Below are 19,936 nucleotides of genomic sequence, written 5' to 3' on the forward strand. Positions count from 1 at the left end.
CATTGTAAGGGGAATTACTTTTTTGTGTTCCAAATTACTATGATTTGAAATGCAATTAGCTGTATAGACAAATCAGTTTTAACCTTTATGAGGAAGAAATTGTTGAGCAGCGGGTGGAATAGAATGGATGGGGTTTCAGTCCGCAGGGATTGAATTACCCACAAGAAATGGGCAGCTTCGTTTCTGTTTCATTGTTCCTAATAGAATCTGTTTTCATTAACGAGAAGCCACCGTCTCTCCTGTCAGACACCCACATGTGCATGAGTCAGGCTAAGTGCTGGCAGCTCTTCGCTCTTAGAAGATATGATGGCACACAGATTACATGTGCTTCATAACTGGTTCACAAATGCGAGTGTTTACACTAGGTACTGAATATAGACCACCTCTGCCTATACAATGCTTTGAATTTCAAGAAAATATACTGAGCTATCCCAGAGGTCATCAGCCCATTTTTCAACCTGTCGGTAAGTGCTGTGGGAATTTGCAATGGACCCAAGGGACAGTGAAAAATAAAATAAGATGGATTTTATAATAAACATTTTAATGGACTTTAAAGGAGTGTGTTTAGGAAAATTAAGTTTACAGAAGTCGGTTTTCAACTTAAATATGTTTATTAAATTTATTGGTTTTAAATTAAGGACAGGTTTTCTTTATTGCTTTAACTAAGTAGCAAGGCCAAGGCAGAGGCGCTGAGGGCTTTTTATGGAATCAGTTTTTGAAAGTAAGGCCTTTTCCCCCTTTGTGGTTCTGCAGAGCTCTTTGCCAAATTGTATGCATTTTGGCAGGATGGGAGAGGCTCTTTGTTAAAGCACAATGTCAAAATGTCTCTGGAGAGAGGCACCAATGGAATCTTCCCCTTTCGTGCAGAGGACGGGTCCACTCAAGGACAGACAGCATCCAGACATGTCCTCCATCCTAGTGTGGCTTTGAATAAGCTGCTGAACCCACCTCATATCAATGAGGAAGGAGCTCTTCTTTTGGATTCAAGAAAATTTCTTTCCCTAGACTGGTTAGATAGTTCAGTGAGTAAAGACACTTCAGTTCCTGCAAGTTGTTATCTGACCTTCACAGGCACACACGCATGCACACACACGATAGATAGATGACAGATAGATAGATAGATAGATAGATAGATAGATAGATAGATAGATAGATAGATAATATTTATGCCCTCCCCAAAGAGAGTCATTACTGGAACCTCTAAAGTATAAGGATCTTCCTGGAAGTGAAACACTTGGAGACTCTCAGGATGCCTTGGTCCCATGTAGAGAATGGCCCAAATGTGTTATTCTAGGGCAGCAGTTCTCACCCTTGCGTGTGCACCAGGTATTCACAGAGGGCTGTTTCAGTATGGATCTCAGGCTTCTAGTCCCAGATCTCCGTTAGGATAGGTCTAGAATGGGCACGGTCCTAATCCGTGTTCCTAACATGTCCACATTGGAGGCCAATGTGCAATGCCATTCCCCACCCCCTCAATCCTCAGTGGGTTGAAAACGCTGTCTGATGACCACACTATAGAAAGTCAGGCTTTGCAAAGAATACACCTGTAATCCAGGAGGGTCTAGAAGCCATCTTCTGATAACGCTATCCTTGGATGAGCCGCAATGTTGCAACTGCAATGGGAGAGGCTGCCTGTCTCTTTTCAGGGAAGCCTGAGAATCAACACCTGTATAACATTCACCTGATGCTTGTGAGGCCTATCGACTGGTCTAAACGGCTGCAGCTTCATCACTCCCACCTCACAACACAGCACAAACAGCACATTGTAGGCATTCAGGGACTTCTGAGTGAAGAGGCGAAACCCTTGCAGGAAGTGTTGTTATATAGCTGACAGTCATGGCAGACTGTGTAACAAATTACCCCCGAGGTCAGCTGATTATATAAGAAGCTATCTAAGACTTAGTCTTACACCAATGAACCAGGGTTTTGCTGGTCCATACTAGGCTCAGTTAGATGCCTTTGCTCTGTGCTTCCCAACTGCATGGCATGGCCGCAGCTTAGGAATCAGGACCAGGTCCAGGTGGTGGCTAACAGAGGACAGTGTGCTGATGGCACAGCAGTCATTCAGTGGCACAGGTGTCTAACAGGCCTCTGCCTGCATCATGCTCACGACCGGCCAAGGTCAGTCCCAAGGTCAGAGGGTCAGGCAAGGGTCACATCCCTGGGACTATTGAAGGTGAGAGAATATTCTCTAAATAACATCCAAGTCTGTCATGGCTTTGAATACGGAAATGATGACTTACATTAAAGATGAATCATAACAACAGAGATAAATGACTTGCAATTAGAGTTGTGTAGTCAACTGGGTTGAGGTCTCTTTTTTTTCTCCCTAATTCTCTTCTCTTCAAATATGGGAGTTGAAGAAAGCATTACTAAAATGCAGAAAACGTGAGGATAGTAGATTAAAACTTTATTGATTTCATAGAAAGTTTTATTGAGTTAAAATAAATGTTTCCTTTAAAACATATTAATATTTGCTATGTTGAATAGCTAGAAAATAATTCAATTTTCTTTTACCTTTGAGATTTTTCCAAGTGCATAATTTACTGATTCATGTGTGTGTGTGTGTGTGCACTATGCAATCCTTGTTTGAAGTCTGTGTGGAGCCTACAGCTCAGTGCATCCTTAGTGGTCCTCTTGTGAAAACAGACAAACACATAGCAGAAGTGTGTGCATTGCAGGAGGTGGGGGAGGGTTGGGTTCAGAGTTAAGAATGTGTTTCTCATTTTTTAAAAAACACTGTGTTTTGTGGATATCCAGATGTTTGTTCCATTCATCCCGATTTGTAGATGGTCAAAGTGCTACTATCTCAAAGATACAAATGCCCAGGGCTTCAAGAAGGACCTGCCTTCTGGGTGCACAAAGGTGGCCATTTTCTATCTCCAATATTAGTAATCAAGAAAGGTACAAGTCTTCCAAGTATCCTTTGTTGTCAGTTTGAAAATATCCTGTAGCATCTGCTGGACTCAATGATTTCTCATGTTTGCTTGTAGATCTGTTCTAGGGAGCAGCGTACACAGAGCAATCGGAAGCCAGGTGGACCCTGGCCTTAAACAGCAGTGCAGAGTTCAAATCTGACGTGATGCAGCCCGCAGATAAGCTCACAGCATTTCCTGCATTGGCTCCACTGCACTTTAAGCTGCACATTTGCTCCTCTAGGCAGGAAAGTTTGTCCCAACTTTTTCCCTGATTCAGAGTTTTATGGTTTAATGTTTTTATTATATCTGTTTATTTGTGTGTGTATAAGACTGAGTGTGTGTCTTTTTGTGTGTGTACATGCATGTACATGCATGTGTGTATGTTTGTGTGTGTATGTGTGTTTGTGTGTATGTGAGTATGTGTGTGTGCGTGCGTGTGCGTGCGTGTGTGTGTGTGTGTATTCCATGGCATTCTTGCAGAGATCAGGGCACGACTTGCAGGAATCAGTTTCCTTCTACTGTGTGGGATGCTGGGGATTATATTCAGGTTGTCAGGCTTAGTGGCAAAGACACCTGTGTACCTGCTGAGACATCTCAACTGCCCTATAGTTTTTATTTTACAAATAAGATGCTCAAAGCCATGTTGAGCCAGGGTTCTTAGACCTATTTCCTTTCAAGACACTAAGATCTGATCGAAAGGCCCCTGGCTTTAATATCCCTCAGAGGAGCTCATTCCTTATGTGATTGAGGAGGGTTTTCCACAGGCCGTACTTGATTAATTATGTATCACAAGCCGTGGAGTTCACCATTCTCTAAATCCCCATCATGTCGCTCAGGATACGGCATGCACCTGCCTAATCTCACTCAGGAGAGTAAGTCTGCAGCATTGCAGTCCCTAGATGTCTTCTGCCATGTGTGTGCCCGGGGTTGTGGGGAAGACTGGACCTGTAGGTGCCAATATTGTCACAAGTTCACAGCTTCACAGTTAAAACCATTCCTTAAGATGGTTCTGGGGCTTTGTGCTCACTGTGAAGGGTCAAAAGAATGTGGCCAATTCCTCTGTGTGCCTCCATCAAGAGCATCAAGGAACTCCTTGCACACATGCGCCCTTCCCACCTCCCCAACTCTGTTCACCTCCCTGACTCTGTTCCTTTCACAGCAGTCTGGCCAGGCACAGCCTCTTTCTTACCAATCTCCCCTTCTCTGCATTTCTTCTGTTCATGTTCCAGATCTTCCTCTCTAGAGAGAAAATTTTACTTTAATTCTCTCCCTGATTGTTTATGAGTTCTTACAATGTTTTGCTTTACAATATGTTTAGATAGAAATGATTTATATTTTCAAAGTAATTTATTGAAATTTTAAACTTTGACCAAATTTTAAGTTGACTATTTACAGATTCACTGGAGAAAATATGTCTTGAAGACATATGTCTTTTCTATCAACTTACTGCATTTATCATTAAATAAACAGTTCAGTCTTGGGGACATGGCTCACATGTTGAGCACACGCACTAGTAGAGGACCAGAGTTCAGATCCAAGAACCCATATCAGGCAGCTCACAGCTGCCTATAAATCCAGCTCCAGAAGATATGACACCTCTGGTTGTTGATGTGGTCATACTCGTGCAGACATACATGTAATGAAAATAGCTCTAAAAATTCTATCATTAGTTTATAGTAGTTAACAGGCACTTGTCTATAAAGTGCTGGACATGAGAGTCTATAAAATTTCTACATTTTGTGTAAATGTATTAGCATCATATACACAGTCATTCCTGCTTGTGTAAAACTGTGCAAATGTCCTTCACATATAATAAGGAAGACACAAGAGACATCCACAGTGATGTCACAATCACTGTGGCAGGACCAGTCCTTATAAGTGGCTTGCAGAGAAGCCTTTCATGTGAAGGGTTGAGAGTCAGGATTTACTAAACAGGGAATGGAGTTTGGTTTCATGTCCTTAGAAGAAAGCATTCTGTGGGCCATCTGAGCGGCATGGTAGCCAAACCTCTCCCACTGCAGACTTTTGGTGGCTTCCCACAAAGCGAGCCCTGCAGTGATTGGAAGGCAGCTTCATGCTTGTCTTATTTTCCTCAGAGAGGGAAATGTCTCTGAGTGCTTTAGTGGCTGTCTGTTCACAGTGAACACAAGAACTGTGGAGCACAGGATGGGCCAACAAACTCCCACCGAAAATCAACTTGCACATTAAGAACTTGGGAGAGGAGGACTGGAAGGAATGGCCGGTGGTGAGGGTTCCAACACAGTGCAGCAAGCACACCTTCCTCTCAACACAGTGCAGCACAGCTTCCTTCATGCTGAGGACTCTCTCTCTCTCTCTCTCTCTCTCTCTCTCTCTCTCTCTCTCTCTCTCTCTCCCCTCCCCCCCCCCAGGCTCTGGTTAGAGAAAACTGGAGGCTAGCCGGATTTTCTGAGGGGCTGCCCCCCCCATGCTTTTAAAATTCTCAATAACAACAGGAAGCTGAGGCATCACTGGGTGGTAGGAGAAGTCAAAATGGCCCTGGACTCATTGTGGGAGAGGACAGTCGAGACTCTAGGCAGGTGCCAGAATTCCTGTGTGTCTCTCCCAAGTTCCAAACCTTAGTAGTACGGGCGCATCGCAGCTCAGCCACAGAGGGCTGGATCAGGGGACAAAAGAGCTGCACACGGAGGTGGAACGTCGGAGACCCAAGGGAGGCCGAAGAACCACAAAAGACAAGAAGCCTACAGGGAAGAGTGGAGGAAGACGCCAAGCCCTAGACGAACCCTCAGATACCGTTTGCGCATCTCTCCACACGGGGGCACTCGAGCACGTTCGAATGCACCAAAATGAGTTTGTTATTGGAAACCCTGTGTGCTGCACAGTCTTTGGGGTCAAGGCTCCCCTCTCACTCATCTCAGTGCCAGAATGGGGTGGAACAAGGTTTGGAAAGGTTGCTGACCTCCAGACACTTTAGCGTTTCCCTGTATTTACACATAGGCAAGCTGGAGCCAGGTGTACCTTGAAAGGTCTTGCTCCGAGGCTTGCCCTAAGCTAGCGCAGGTGTCCTGCCGCCAGTTCTAGACTTGACCTTCCCTTCTTAAAAGGATCAGAAGAAAACGAGTCAATTTTTGAAAACCTATGTGGTGGGAGGAAGGCCTTCCTTTGCCTCCTCCTTTGCCCCGCAGCCGCATTCTTCCTACCCCAGGCTCTCAGGGGGTCTTTGCCCAAGTTAACCAAAGGCAGAAGAACACTATTAGGTAGAGTCTCTGGGAGTCCCTGGAAGGCAGTTGTGTGCTGCAACCCAAAGAGAACGTAATGGGAGCCATGGCCGCGAAGCCTCGGGATACCATGACAGTTAGGGTTTTTTTGCTCAGTCCTAGCGCTGTCGCCTCTCACTGGGGCATTCGGCCCATTGTAGAGCTAGGAGTGCCCAAGCCCTGAACCTTTATCCAGGACAACTGGTGTTCTGAGAGTTCTCCGGCATCCACCTCCAGCTCCCTGAGACTAGAACTCTCCAGGTGCCATCACCAGGGCTGGAGCTGGGTACCCCGCTGAGAAGGGAAAGGAGGAGCTGCTAGGGGCCAGGGCGGGGAACAGGAGATGAGCCGGGATGCAAGCTGGTCTCTAGGTGGTGCCAAATAATGGGGCCTAGACATGTCCCCTCCCTTGTGTGCTTCTGGTGTCTTGCTTTCCTTCCATCTCTTTGGTGAGGCCGAACGTGGACTTAAAAAAAATAGCAAAGCAGAAAGAGAAAGCGATCACTCCGACCCCTGGCTTCCGCGCCGCCGGGGAGGGGGCGGAGAAGCTGAGCCAGGCAGAGTCGCTCAGCACCCAGGCGACTCGCGAGTGGCGCGGAGCGACCAGGCTCGCCTTTCTTCTTCTTTCCCCACCGCCTCCTTTTCCCCCCTTCTCTCTTTTCTGCTGGAGGGGGGTGGGGATAGGGAAGAGAGATAGAGAAAGGAAATTTTTTTTCGAAGCATCCGAGCCAGTGAACCAGCTTGCGGCGGCCCATGGCTTCGCTGTACCAAAGGTTCACCGGCAAGATCAACACCTCGCGCTCCTTTCCGGCGCCCCCGGAGGCCAGTCGCCTCCTGGGTGGCCAGAGGCCGGAGGAGGACGCGGGTCCGAAGCCCCTAGGGCCGCAGGCGCAAGCGGCGGCGCCCCGGGAGCGTGGCGGTGCGGGTGGCCGGCCCCGGTTCCAGTACCAGGCTCGGAGCGACTGTGACGAGGAGGACGTAAGAGCACCGCGGTGGGTGGGTGGCGGTGGTGGGGGCTTCAGCGGGAGGTGAGGGCCTAGCGATTCCTAGGGGTCTCTGGGTTCCTTGCTCCTCTCTTCCCGTTCCCCTTGCTGTGCCTGAGCGCGCTCAGACACTCTCCTTGGCTCTCAGACACTCTCCTTGGCTCCCTATCTCAGTCACCATGGTCCGGAGTAGGTCTCTGCGGTGGTAGCCAGGAGTTGGAGGCTGGAGCAGGCAGGGTTTTGGAGCTGCGCCTGCTGGGATGTGGACTATGCTTGGAATTCACTAGATTCGTGGATGTCTGTTTGTAACCGCAGCCCGCCGTACTTCCCAAGGAGGGAATTAGATCTGTGTATGCTTGGAGTTGTGTTTTATGTTTATTTTCCTGCTTTGAGGCTCAGGGAACAACTGGTCCAGACTCCTTTTTTCCTCCTTCCACTATGCAAGGTGGCCCTGCTCTCCACTCTGCGCTTCTTCCCCTTTTCTCTGTCCGCAGACATCTTCTCTCTCTATGCCCGAGGTTTATACCTGTGGTGTTCTTTTCCTGGAAAAAGAAAAGTTCTAACTTCACAGCCCTGGCCTCTGACCCAGACCCAATACAGCATTTCAAACTACTAAGTACCTGGCATGCTAATTTGGGTTGCAAGCCTGTGGGCCAGCAACTCTACTTGGGCCGTGCACCTTCCTTTAGAAGAAGTTCTAGGAGCAGTCCCTTACTCTCAAGTTTGGGCTTCAGAGACTGAATTTTCATATTATCCTAGAAATCAAGGAGTCTTTTAGGGTACCAGTGGCTCCAGAGATGAAATGGGTTGACCTTCCATCAGGTCGGTGCCAAGAGGACTTTCAGGGAGGGAGAATTTTGGAGACAAGTGCCAGGAGAGAGCCCTGAGGCAGGCAGGTCTGGCTTGGCTGGTGCAACAACCCCTTAGAGAAGGGTGTGTAGTGTTTGAGGAGTAGCGGGTATCCCTATGCAGTGCAGTTCAATAGCACCTGGATCTTTGCCCAACTCTTAGTTTTCCGAGCCCTTGTAGGGCAGCCCATTGCCCTGAAGGAGCAGGAGGTGTGGCCCCAAGAACTGTAGGGTCTGGAGTAACTAGACTTCAGTGCTGCGCATGGCAGGACAAAATGCTTCGAGGGGGGGGGGTGTTGGGGGGGTCTCAACTGTCAGATCTTACAGAACCAGTGAGGCCATGCTATTGTTCGTAGTGTGTTTCGTTTTGTGCTGTGAGACATAGGGACTGCCACAGAGGTGACAGGAGTTGAGGGGGGCCCACAGTCCACAGCCAGGCATTAAGCATCTTTATCTCTGGTCATTTCCAGATTCTCCTGGTTAGAAAGAGATACCAAAGACTAATAACGTCCCTCACTCCAGTGGGTCAGTCTGAGGAAAAAAGGACAAATTCTTCTGATATCTGGTTCAAATAACTAGAATTCCTTGAGAATGGCATCAAGCAATGATGAATTCTGGATGATTCTGTTTGCTTAAGATCCTGGGGACATGACTGGGTTGCAATGCAGACAGCAAAGATGCACAGTCCCCTCCCTCCCAAATCTGGTTTAAAAGCTTTGGATTATGGGTCTGGAATGAGCTTGCTCTGCTAAGCAGGCTCTAGATGTCGCTAGGAGAAAGGACAGGCAGGGCTGGAAGCACCAGCTGGTCTCCGCCCATCTGGATTGGGTTTGGTTGTTTGTTTTTTAAGATCCGAGCTGAGAGCGTGCACCTCCTGCTTTTCATTGTGATGCTGAAGCTGCTGCTCAGATTAAGTCAAAGTCTGAGGTCATCTGCAGAGGGATATTGAATCAGTGGGACATGAGAACTCCAAAGGGGGACTCTCTCAAACTCAGATGTATCAAGTCCTGAAACAGTGCTTGTGTCCTGCAAAATACAGAAATGTGTGTCTGCATGCACCCATGCACATGGGCATTGGTCAAGTGTGTTAGTGTACTGGTGTGTATATATTGGGTCAAAATAAGCACATATTCTTCCTACAAAGTAGCAACTGTGTGGGATGAAGGAGCGTGAGGGATGTTCATAAGGAGCTTCATAGGCAATACAAGTGCCAAGTAGCAAATTCTTGATACACGAGTTGATTTTAGCTGTTCTTGCCACAAAATCAACAAAAATAGCCATGTGAGGTAGTGGACATGTTCATACTCATCAACCTTTCTACTTCCTGTAGGAAGTATTCCCATAGTATTGTGGTGTTTACCTCCTATGTGAGCAAGGAAGTGTCAATTAAGTTTCAAATGTAGAGTTGAACCAACAACGCACAACTAAATGTAGCTTCAATTTAAAAATGTCTCTTAAAACGAAAAAGAACAAAAAACTCCCCTTTTATAAATTGGAAAAACATTTACCAAAAGGCATATGCACAAATCAAACCATTTTTCTTCTGAGAACAGAGGCTGCAGTTTGCTTGCAATCAAAGGTAACTGGTAAAGTTCTTGGGTTTAAAAACTGCTAGACATGTCAATCTCATATTAGCATTTTTTTTTTTAATCAAGCGGGAAACAGAGCAAAAGATGTGTGACTGGTTAGAAGTACTTTGCTTTGGTGAAGAGAGGGAGGGAGGCCTAGAGGGAGGGAGACCTGGAGGGAGGGAGACCTGGAGGGACAGAGGGAGGGAGGGAGGGAGGGAGGAAGGAAGAAAGGAAGAACTCATCCAGGCACTTAAGGAACCTCAAAACTCCCTATGGAGCTGTCCAAGGTGTTGAATGTTCCCTTTCCATTGGCTCATAGAAAATCTCCATAGCTTGTGTCTGAGTGAGCAGTCTGAATATGAGGCTGGTGACCTACCTCATCACACGTCTGTTTTCTGCCAGTCAGGCATAGCTGTTTCAATATGCAGTGTGTTTGTTTGCTTTATGTTGCTGAGATAAAACACTTATCCTTTGGGCTGAATTCTCCTATATCAATCACTAATCAAGAAAATATCCTACAGAATTGCCTACAGGTCAGTCTTATGGACACACATTCTCAATTGATGCTCTTTGTCTCAGATGACCCAAACTTGTGTCCAGCTGACCAAAAAAGAGCAAAACACCAACCAGCACATATGCGAACAACTTTCCGGTCCTGCTCATCTGATGTTGGTAAATGGCATAACTTTAAAACACATTAGGCTTTATGGATCTTGTCCTTAGACTCAGAGATGGAGATAAAAATGGTATTATAGTGCATAAAAATGTGCAAAAACCAACATGGAGACTGGGAGAGGGCTCAGTGAATACAGAGCTTGCCATACCAACATGAATACCTGGGTTCAAAGCCCCTGAACACATGTAAAAGCTTACCATGTTTGAGTACTTCTCCATAATCTCAGTGGCCCTGTAGAGAGATAGGAGGTAGAGTCAGGAGAATCCCCGGCAGCCTGAGGGCCAGCTAGTCTGGTGTGTGCAAACGGGAACAATGAGAGACCCTGCCTCAAATAAGGTGGGAAGGGATGAATAACACCTGAGGCCGACCTCTGGCCGTCGCTGAAGCACTGGGGTACTCCTAGTTTCCTTGGTCTCTCTCACACTTTATTAATTAAGTAAAATAAACATGTCTGTGTATGACTGAGAAAAGGTAACTTCCATGAAATGTAAGGTACTTTACAAAGAATCACTCAGATAAAAATCTAGCCAACTCTACCCAGAGCACCCTCCACTAAAGTTAAAGGACTAGTGATGAGCTAAGAAGCGGTCGCACAGGTGCAGACCGTGCCACACTGTCTGTCACCTGTTCATCCACAGATGACCTCTCTGGGTTGTGTCAGGGCTGTTAAAAATTGCTAAGCTGACAGGATCTAGACTGTCCTGAGAATAGGCCACCAGGCATACCAGTGGGGGAATCATCTTAATTTTGGTTAGGTTAGTTGAGGTGGGGAGACCCAGCCACCCATTCTCTGGACTGGGATCATGGAGTATAGAAAAAGGAAGAAGTGAGCTGAAACCTAACTTCGTCAGTCTGAAACCTAACTGTGCATGGATGCTATGTGACCATCGATTGGAAACTCTGGTTGCTGTAACTTCTCCACCATGACAGACTGCACCCTGAAAATGTAAGTGAAGAATCAACCATTTCTCCCATAAGCATTGCAAAGGCATTCCACAACACTGGCAAGAAAAGACACTAACCTGGTGGGGCTGTCCTAAGGGTTAGAAATAAGCCCAGAGGCTCTTCCATTTTAGCCAGTTCCCTTGCAAATTTTACATTTATTTAAGCAAAATCAATCAGTTGGGCTACCCCTTTAAAGAAACAGTAGCCACTTTTACTTAAAACTCATTGTGTAGAGTTAAAAATAAGTTGGCTCTAACAAGCTGCTGAAAGTGGCTCTTAGTGAAATGTAGTGGCCTTGCTCTTGGAATTAACTGTGGCGCGTTTTCAAAGCGCCTCTTTCAAGACTGTACTTGAACTTTTCTCTCCAGTCTCTGACATGGCTTTCGGGGTCCTGCACACTGCCACAGTGGTCCTCCTGTCAAGGATACATTGCCGCTTCTGCTTTCTTCATTTTTGGTGACTCACATTGTCCTAATGATATTAATATGAGTTTGACCTGAATTTAAAACCACAAACTGGCCAAAGCTGAGATCCACTAATATACCACAGCCCATGACGTCAGTCATCACAACAGGTCCAAGTTCTCCTGCCTGTCATTTCTGTTTGTCTCTACCCTGATCTTTCAGTAGTATGATGTCATGTGTTCATGGGGTTTATCAGCTTTGTGACTGGCTTCTTAAGCAGTTTGCCACCATGAAGATGTCCATATACTCTGAAACTGTTTTTCACCAGCATTAAGTAATTTTTAAGTTTTAATTGCATATAATTTTACTACCATGATAAAAGAAAATAAGGCTAAAGCTTTCTGTTGTCCTCTCCTTCCCAGAATCTTCCTCATCACGACATTGGCAGTGTCTAGAATACCTGCTGCCCAGAATGGGTATGGGGAATAAGGGAGTCATTTGGAGCTGTGACCGAGGAGGCACCCAGTGCTCTACATTCAACCTCCACATCAGTGGGACCTACTGGGCAGAGGCTGTGGTTTCAGTAGAGGTGCTCACTGAGCCCGGCAGCTGCAGGGGCAGCTTACTATCATTACCTAGACCTTTTACAAACAATTAAGGTTGGCTTCCAGAGTCTTCCCCCCGTCCTGGCATGCTCCCTGCCCGTCCCCACCATTCACAACTTCTCATACAAGCGTCTTGATCCTAGCTCCAGTTTCTGTCCTCAATGGTCCTCTTTTCATCATCTGGCTTGTGTGTAGATTTGCACCCTGTGCCATGGTTCCTACACGGTCCACACACAGTATGTCACAGGTGTGCTGTCAACTCTTGATGTGATGTCCGTACCATCCAATGATTTTTCCTTCGTCTCAGTGCCATCTTAACCTTTGTTCTAGATGAGAGCCTTCTATGCTTCAAAGCTTTGCACCGCGTGCTTTTTTACAGTACTGCATGAGTTCTCCCTCCTTCCTTCCCGCCTTTTCTTTTCCGACTCCCTCTACCCATCTCTTCCACCCTCCATCTTCCTGTGCCCCCTTGATCCCTTTCTGATCTCAGCCTTAGTTCTTTGGCAGATCCTTCCCTCCTCCTACTCTTTAAAGTTTGGGTCTCTGGTGTTCTATTCATCTCCATGCTTTTTTCACCTTTGTGCAAAGGGAACATAGTGCGTCCCGGGGCTCCTGCCGGAAGATTGTAAGGACACCTTTGTTTCTCAGGACATTGCCTCTCTGAAGATAATTTGCTTTTGCCTTTTTTGGGGAAAGTGGGCAATTCTAGAATTGCTAGGGTGGTGGGATAAATGGCATAATTGCTCTGCCAAGCTCTCATAAGACATGTCAGCAGCTTTGCTGATTATAGCAAAACATCTGCATGAATGGGTCACTAATCCCAATTGAAACCCAGCATAAACACACACGAAGCACATTCCCCAGTGTTCAGGCTCCTTTCCTGTATTAAGATTTTTACTAGGTGAGCTCTGAGTTCCCTATCTCCCTGTCACACCATCTCATAGCTCACCACTGGATCTTTTTATAATTTAAAAGTATTTTTAAATTCTAAATTTTATTCAGATTGTTACTGAAGACTATATTTAATACGAGGACAACAGTGATTAGGTAAAGTCGTTGGTCACTTTACTTGGCTATAAATTCTCTCACTAAAAATTGGCCAGAGTCCACGCTACGCACAAAGCAAGGATTATGAAGTTCTTCCCTCTGAGAGCAGCGAATGCAGTCATAGGAAGCTGGAAATGATCGCAGACAGTAGCACATTCCTCTGCACAAAGAGGCAGCACCAGCAGAATGAGGAGTGGAGCCAAAAACAGCAGCAAGGATGCTTCATCTCTGCTCTGCACCTGCAAGCTCCAGCAGCACCACCCTGTCTCATTGCCTTGACCTCGGAGGGAAGCCAGGCAAAGAAATTACCTTTGCACTTGCGACATTAACAAGAACAGGCTGCCCTGGCTTGTTATGGGGCGGGTCAGTTGTGAACTACAGCAAACAAATTTTGACAAGTTAACAAGGTTTTGCTTTTCAAAACCAGCAAAAAAAAAAATGTGTCTGTGAAGCAGGAATGTGATCTCTTCCCAGGGGACATGAGCTGTTGGCAGTAAGGGACTTTGAGGTAGGTATGAAAGCCAAATTTACATGGCATGGTATTTTTTTAATTGCTGCCAGCACACATTTCCAAATTTTACATGGATCTGTTACCTATAGGTTAATGAGACGCTGGGGTATTAAAATTTAATAATATTAATTTTGTGTCTATGCTGTTGGCTCATTTCCCCATGTGAGATGAGCCATGAATCTTCTTACATCACTAGTGGTTACGGGTTGTTTTAGATGCTGGCCCTAGATTGCCCTTTTTTTTCTTCCATAAGTAAAACTTTTCCATTTCTTACCCAAAGCTTTTCACCCTTTACAGTCGGATTGATGAATGAGTTTAATTTTTGTGAGCAACTGGCAGGAGTTGCTGAGTGAGATGTACATGCTGATTGTAGCCGACCCTGCTCTTTTTAATTACTCTGACGATAATAATGCATTCATCAAGTGCCGGAGAACTGCTTCCCTCGATGTGTGATATCGATCCTCTCGTGCAGGGCTGCCTATAAAAATAATAATCCTGTGATCCTTTTAAAATTAAACTCTGGTTAATAAATTAGATGTTAGGGGCACAGGGGGACCTGCATGCCACGTCATGGTTTTCTTCCACTTAAAGCTTATTGATTTGATTTTACAGAGATGTGAAATACACGTGTCCTTTCCCAGGAACAGCTTCTGCAACGTTACCCCTAAAATTAGGTCCAGCCTTTTGAGCATACTGTGGTAGAATTTTTTTTCTTTTTTTGATTGATAGCCTCTAGCTTTACGGATGAGAACAGCACAACCAAGTAGATGACAGCCGGCAAGCCACGCAGGTTTCTAGACCCCTAGTCTCATTCGTCCTTGTTTTCCTGTGTATGCCTCTGTAGTGGAGCTGGGAAATTGGCTTAATTATGTCAGTGAGTTAGAAATGGGTTCCGGAGACATGGTTTGGTGGTTAAGGAATGAAGTGTGATTCCTAGCACCCACATGGTGGCCAACAACCATCTGTAACCCTTCTCCAAGAGATCTGATGCTCCCTTTTGGCTCCTACAGATACCCTCATATGAGTGTGTGTGTGTGTGTGTGTGTGTGTGTGTGTGTGTAAGCATGTGCACGCACGCATACACACACAGACACACAAAAAAGTTTAAATATATGACCATAAAATATAAGCCTACATATTTTGAGTCCAGGTAGTTACACTGTTTGCCGGGGGACGCTGGGCCAGCTTTGCTGTATGGCTGTAAGATCCTTTCGCTTCCCTCCTTAGTTTTCCTTCTGCGTAGGACAAACAGCTGTCTGTTCTCTAGTATCACTCATATGCACCTCAAGCCTAGCAAGAGTTCATTCTTGTTCCACCACAATGGTGAACATGCAAACACACATATGCACACACACATGCATGCACACAGAGACATCCACACACAGGAAAACATGACTTCCACAAGACCTCTGAGATGCAGGGAGTGATGGAATAGGTATAGAGGGATGCCTGGCTTCCTGGACTTGCAGAGGCTTAGTTTTCGGAGTAGAGCTCTCAGCAGGTCCTTGGGGGATAAACATTTAACAGTGTACAAAGGAGGGGGAATCCCGTCTCCAGATACAAACCCTCTTAGCTCCCGAAACAGTTTCTGTCTCTGGCAGAAGCACATAAACTTATCTCAGGCAGTACTCAGTGAGCCTACAAACAGCTGAAGATGTTTGCAAGTTAGAAAAGTTGCCCTGCAGGAAACCCTGACTACTCTTAGGGATGGAGAGGGAGGAGGAGAGGGAGTGGGGGAAGTGGAAGTAGGAGGGTGTTGGGAGGAGGGGCGGAAATGGAAACTTTTATAATTTAATAAACTTTGAAAAAAAAAAGAAAAGTTGCCCTGGCTCTAAGCCTAGTGGGAACTGAAAATAGAAACACACACACACACACACACACACACACACACCACATTTATTTTAGTTCAAATGAAATCTATTTTTTTTAAGATCATCAAAGCCACTACAGAAATCAATTTTTAATCTTCTGTAGTGGTTAGATTTCATGTCAACATCAGCATTTACCTTAGATAAGTTGGGGCCGATTTTTAATGTAATACTAATTTTTGAAAGTGGAATAAAGGATATAGGTTCCTGCCCCAACTGAGATTGAGAAAGTGAGATTTTTTTTTTTTATGTCTCCTGCTCTTCACCATTGTGGGAAATTTTAAAGACAGAGCCAACAGAACAAGCACGGCAGCTTTCAAACAGCAATGGCCTCCTCACTGCGTTACCTACAGTCTATGCAGTAATCTTGCATCCCTCTCACATCAGCAGTGTATGCATCTAGCATCATTAACCTTCCTCCATGAGATGCACAAAGTGTGCATCTAATGATAATTCTATATACATACTATATACACAATGTCTCCTAACCTCATATAGCCCCTCTATTATAGACAAAACCTGTGAAAGAATAGATCAGAAGGAGGAGGGGTTTGGCATGCACTTGGAACCAGGGTCCCTTACTAAAGGGAGAGGTTGGAAGACAAACAGAGGTGGAGGCCTTGCTCCAGCTGCCTGAAGACATGGGCGTGGAAGAAAGTCTAGCGCCTCTGACAGAAGCTCGGGGAACCTTGTCTGGTTGGCTGTACCTCCCTGCCCATCTGTCTGTCTAGGAGGCTGTGATGTTGCAGACTGTGCTGCTCAGATGGGGTCTGCCTTTGTTCTGAGAAGCATGTTGGTGACCTCATCACAGTCTAGCTACTCTGAGCGGGCTGCAGCAGAGGACAAGTGTCTTTCTTCTGTGTGGCAGGTCATCTTTTATTTCTTGGCCCTGGTGGACTCGGTCACGATGGAGTGGTGGGTACACAGAATGCTTCCTAAACTTTTTAAAAATATGTGTGTGTGTGTGTGTGTGTGTGTGTGTGTGTGTGTGTGCGCGCGCGCGCGTGTATGCACGCACGTGTGTATCATATGTGTGCCTGGTGACAGAAGAGGTCAGAAGGCACAGATCCCCTGATATTGGAGTCACAAACAGACGTGAGTTGCCCTGTAGGTGCTGGGAATTGAACCCTGGTCCTCTATAAGAGCAGCCAGTGCTCTTAACTCTCCAGCCCCCTCTCTGAATTTTGAAGGCAAGTACCGTCCTTCCTGTATCCCACATGCTTTGCAGTTCTCTGGTAAACTGATGTGGAAATTGCCCCAGCAAGGCAGCAGAGGCTGGGGTGCTGGGGCTCACGGGCCTCCTTGCTCCTTTCTCAGGGAAGGAAACAGAAGGGTGCTAGAGCCTGTGTGGGATGTGTGGGGAGCTGGTCAGTCCCAGGAGCAGGATCGGGCAGGCCTCTAGGTTGCCAACAGTGCATGGCAGTTCCTAAAGGTCTGGAGTGGTTCATTAGGAAGGTAGTCTCTAAGAGCTTTGAGTGGAGGCTGTGAAGACAGAACAACAGAGAGCCTGAGGCAGGCCCTCAAGGTTGAAGGGTCTGGTATGGAAAATTTAATTACCTTGTCCAAGCATTTGGCATTGTTTCTTGTTGCCACAATACACGGGTTTGGACCAAGGCTGTTTTCAGCTCAGAAGGTGAAGGCTATGTACTTGAGCATTTACCTTCAACACAATCCCCCTCACCCCCCAATTATTGTCGTGCCTGGGAATGTTTGATTTCTACTCTGTATGTGGGAAGGGCTCTTGGGAAGTCTCTTCCTCACTTCCAAAATTTTAGCTCTTCCAAAAGGATGGGAAATTCAACCCCATTTCTTCTCCTCACCCCACCCCTGCCGTTGGTTGTCTATTAAAGAAGGGGGATGTTGGAGAAGGCAGGGCACTGTTTCTATAGAAACCAAGCTGCTGGTACAGCAGGGTCTCTGGCTTCTATGTTGGGCAACTGGCCTTACTGAATGCAAAGTCACCCACATTATTCCTCATTGCGCCTTCTGGCCTTCTTTAGCTGGTGTCAATCAGCGTCGGACAGGGGGCACCGCAGCAGAATCCTGAGGTGGCTCTGCACCCCCAGTGACCTCGCTAACCCTGCTGTCTCAGTGCTTCATTTCACTACATCAGGGAAACTGGCATCTCACACTCTGGGATTCTGTGCTGCAGAGGTTCATCCCAGAGTCCCAGGATGCAAGGAGGACTTTGAGTGTCACTGGCAGCCCCTCTGCATTAGTACCCTCTGCCTGACTCCTGAGAAGCATTGTCCTTCTTAAACAGGTCCCTTTCCCAAGTCCAGTCCACAGGTGGCTTCCTAGTGCGGGTGCCTCCTCTTCAGGAACCCTGCAGAATTAGATCCACCTGCAAGGCAAGCTCCACCCTAGGCAGGACCTTCTCATCTCACTGAGAGCAACGATGTGTAGGTGGTTCTATGCTTTGTCCTTTGATGGCATCTGTTTCAGTGGCTCTCACTCTACCAAGAACATTGGCGCTTCTACCAACCCATTCTCCTAGACCCCCTACCCCGACTCGTACCTTTATCCACTGACTGCTCCCATAGGCTGAGGTACAATTTTCCTGCAAGATCACTTTCTCAGGAGCTCCAGCCCATCTTCCCTGGTTAGAATGGAGCCTAGCCCACTTGTTGCACCCGGGATCCCCCACCTAACCATCATTTGATCTTCCCTTGCGATCGTATTCAGCACTCTCGGATACATTATAGAATATATTTATTGTGCCTCTTTCCATTGCCAGAATCTTGGCAAAGCTGGGAATAAGGACTTTGGGCTGTTTTGTTATCAAACACATATTGCCCTAAACATCACGAGGAATTAGTCTGTGAAATGAGTGAGTGGGGGTACCAGACCTGAGATGCCTCCCATCCCTTCCATCAGAATAAGCCTGCTCTCTTCAATCCTATTTTTGTCAGTTTGCCTTTCTGTTTTTGCTTATGGTCTCTTTTTAAATACAGTCCTGGGGATTTAATCCAGAGTCTGAAGCATGCTAGTTACGCTGGCATGTTGAGCTATCATGTTAAAATTAAAAGCATTCTGAAGCAAAATTTTCAAACTTTTCCTTTGGCCTTATCTCCCGTGTCTGAAAGAGAAGTCTCTTTTGGATTCCCAGGCTGCTGGGGCAAGCAGAGGTTCTTCTTGATTGCTCAGCCTCAGCAAACAGATGGGCAAGTGGTTGTTAGGAAAACAGCAGCATGGGGACTGGAGATGGCTCAGCAGGTAAGAGGAAGCACTGCTCTTCCAGTGGACTCAAGTTTGGCTTCCAGAACCCACCACTGGCTGCCTCATAGCTGCTGTAACTCCAGCTCCAGGCGATCAGGCGCCCTCTTGTGGCCTCCATGGGCATAGCATTCATGAATACATACACTTATACATATATACATACGCTCATACACATACTTACAGATTTTGAATCTTGTAAAAATAATAGCAGAATATATTTTTATAGAAACAGCATCATTTATAATGACCTGTGTTGTTTTAATAAATTTGACAAGTAGGGGTTCAATTAAATTTGTCTCTAACCACTTTGCTCATTTTTGCTGTTGTTGTTGTTGTTGTTGTTGTTGTTGGAGAAAAGCAAAAAGTCCCACAAAGGAAAGTGACTCCTATAAGAGCAGCATGGCCATGAGTCACTTTGATCAGGACTTTGCATTACCTAACTCAATATAATTGCGAGAAAAAAAAAACCCATAGCTTCTTTTTCTATGATCACATCTCGATCTGACAGGTAGGAAATCAAATGAGAGTATTTTTAACCCTGCATCATTAGAGGGAAACTTAAGTTCCCAGACCAAATGCAATGTTTCTGCCAGGAAAAAAAAAATGTTCCTGGGTTCTGTAATGTCTCTGAAATTGCCTGAGGCTCTCTGGCTGTGCACAGCACCCATTTCTATGATAATGTAATCAAATCAGTCTTGAAGGAGGGAGCCGGAGCTGGCAGCTCGACCTTTACCTTATCTCTGCCCCTCTACAGATGAACATGGGCACCTGCCCCTCAGGCGATGTCAGGGCTGCGAGAGACCAAAATGTATAGGACAAAGCTCTGCAGCTGCCAGACAGGGTTGGGTGAGGTCTGGATTCTGGATGCTTGCATATCTGCACTCCCTACAGTGAGCAGTGTGACAACCCTGGATAGATGAACCAAAGCCTTCCCAGTGAAGTCAAGACATCTCAGACAACATGCTAAGCAAGTCACCAAAGCCTTGTGGGAAAACCATGTCCTTCATCTGAAGATGCATGGCCACTTGGGACAAATTTTAGAAGTGTCCTAGTGCCTGTAAGACTCATCACTGGTTTGAGCTCATTTAGCTCCATGAGGAAGTCA

General features: G+C 46.2%; 1 protein-coding gene across 3 annotated transcripts in view; it reads left to right on the forward strand.

The window, feature by feature from the left end:
- Positions 1-19,936, forward strand: part of Dpp6 (dipeptidyl peptidase like 6) — an 868,555-nt gene that overhangs the window by 222,814 nt on the left and 625,805 nt on the right. Inside the window, exon 1 of one of the 3 annotated variants that reach the window (XM_087907530.1) lies at positions 6,724-7,132. The exons of the other annotated variants lie outside the window; for them this stretch is intronic. Within the exon in view, the coding sequence (XP_087763656.1) occupies positions 6,908-7,132 (225 nt within the window). The 5' untranslated portion in view covers positions 6,724-6,907. Of the gene's footprint in view, positions 1-6,723; positions 7,133-19,936 lie in introns of those variants that run through there. 3 annotated transcript variants of the gene reach the window in all.

The sequence above is a fragment of the Myodes glareolus genome, chromosome 6 (genome assembly GCF_982192425.1).
Source record: "Myodes glareolus chromosome 6, mMyoGla1.1, whole genome shotgun sequence".
In the NCBI taxonomy this organism is placed as follows: Eukaryota; Metazoa; Chordata; class Mammalia; order Rodentia; family Cricetidae; genus Myodes; species Myodes glareolus.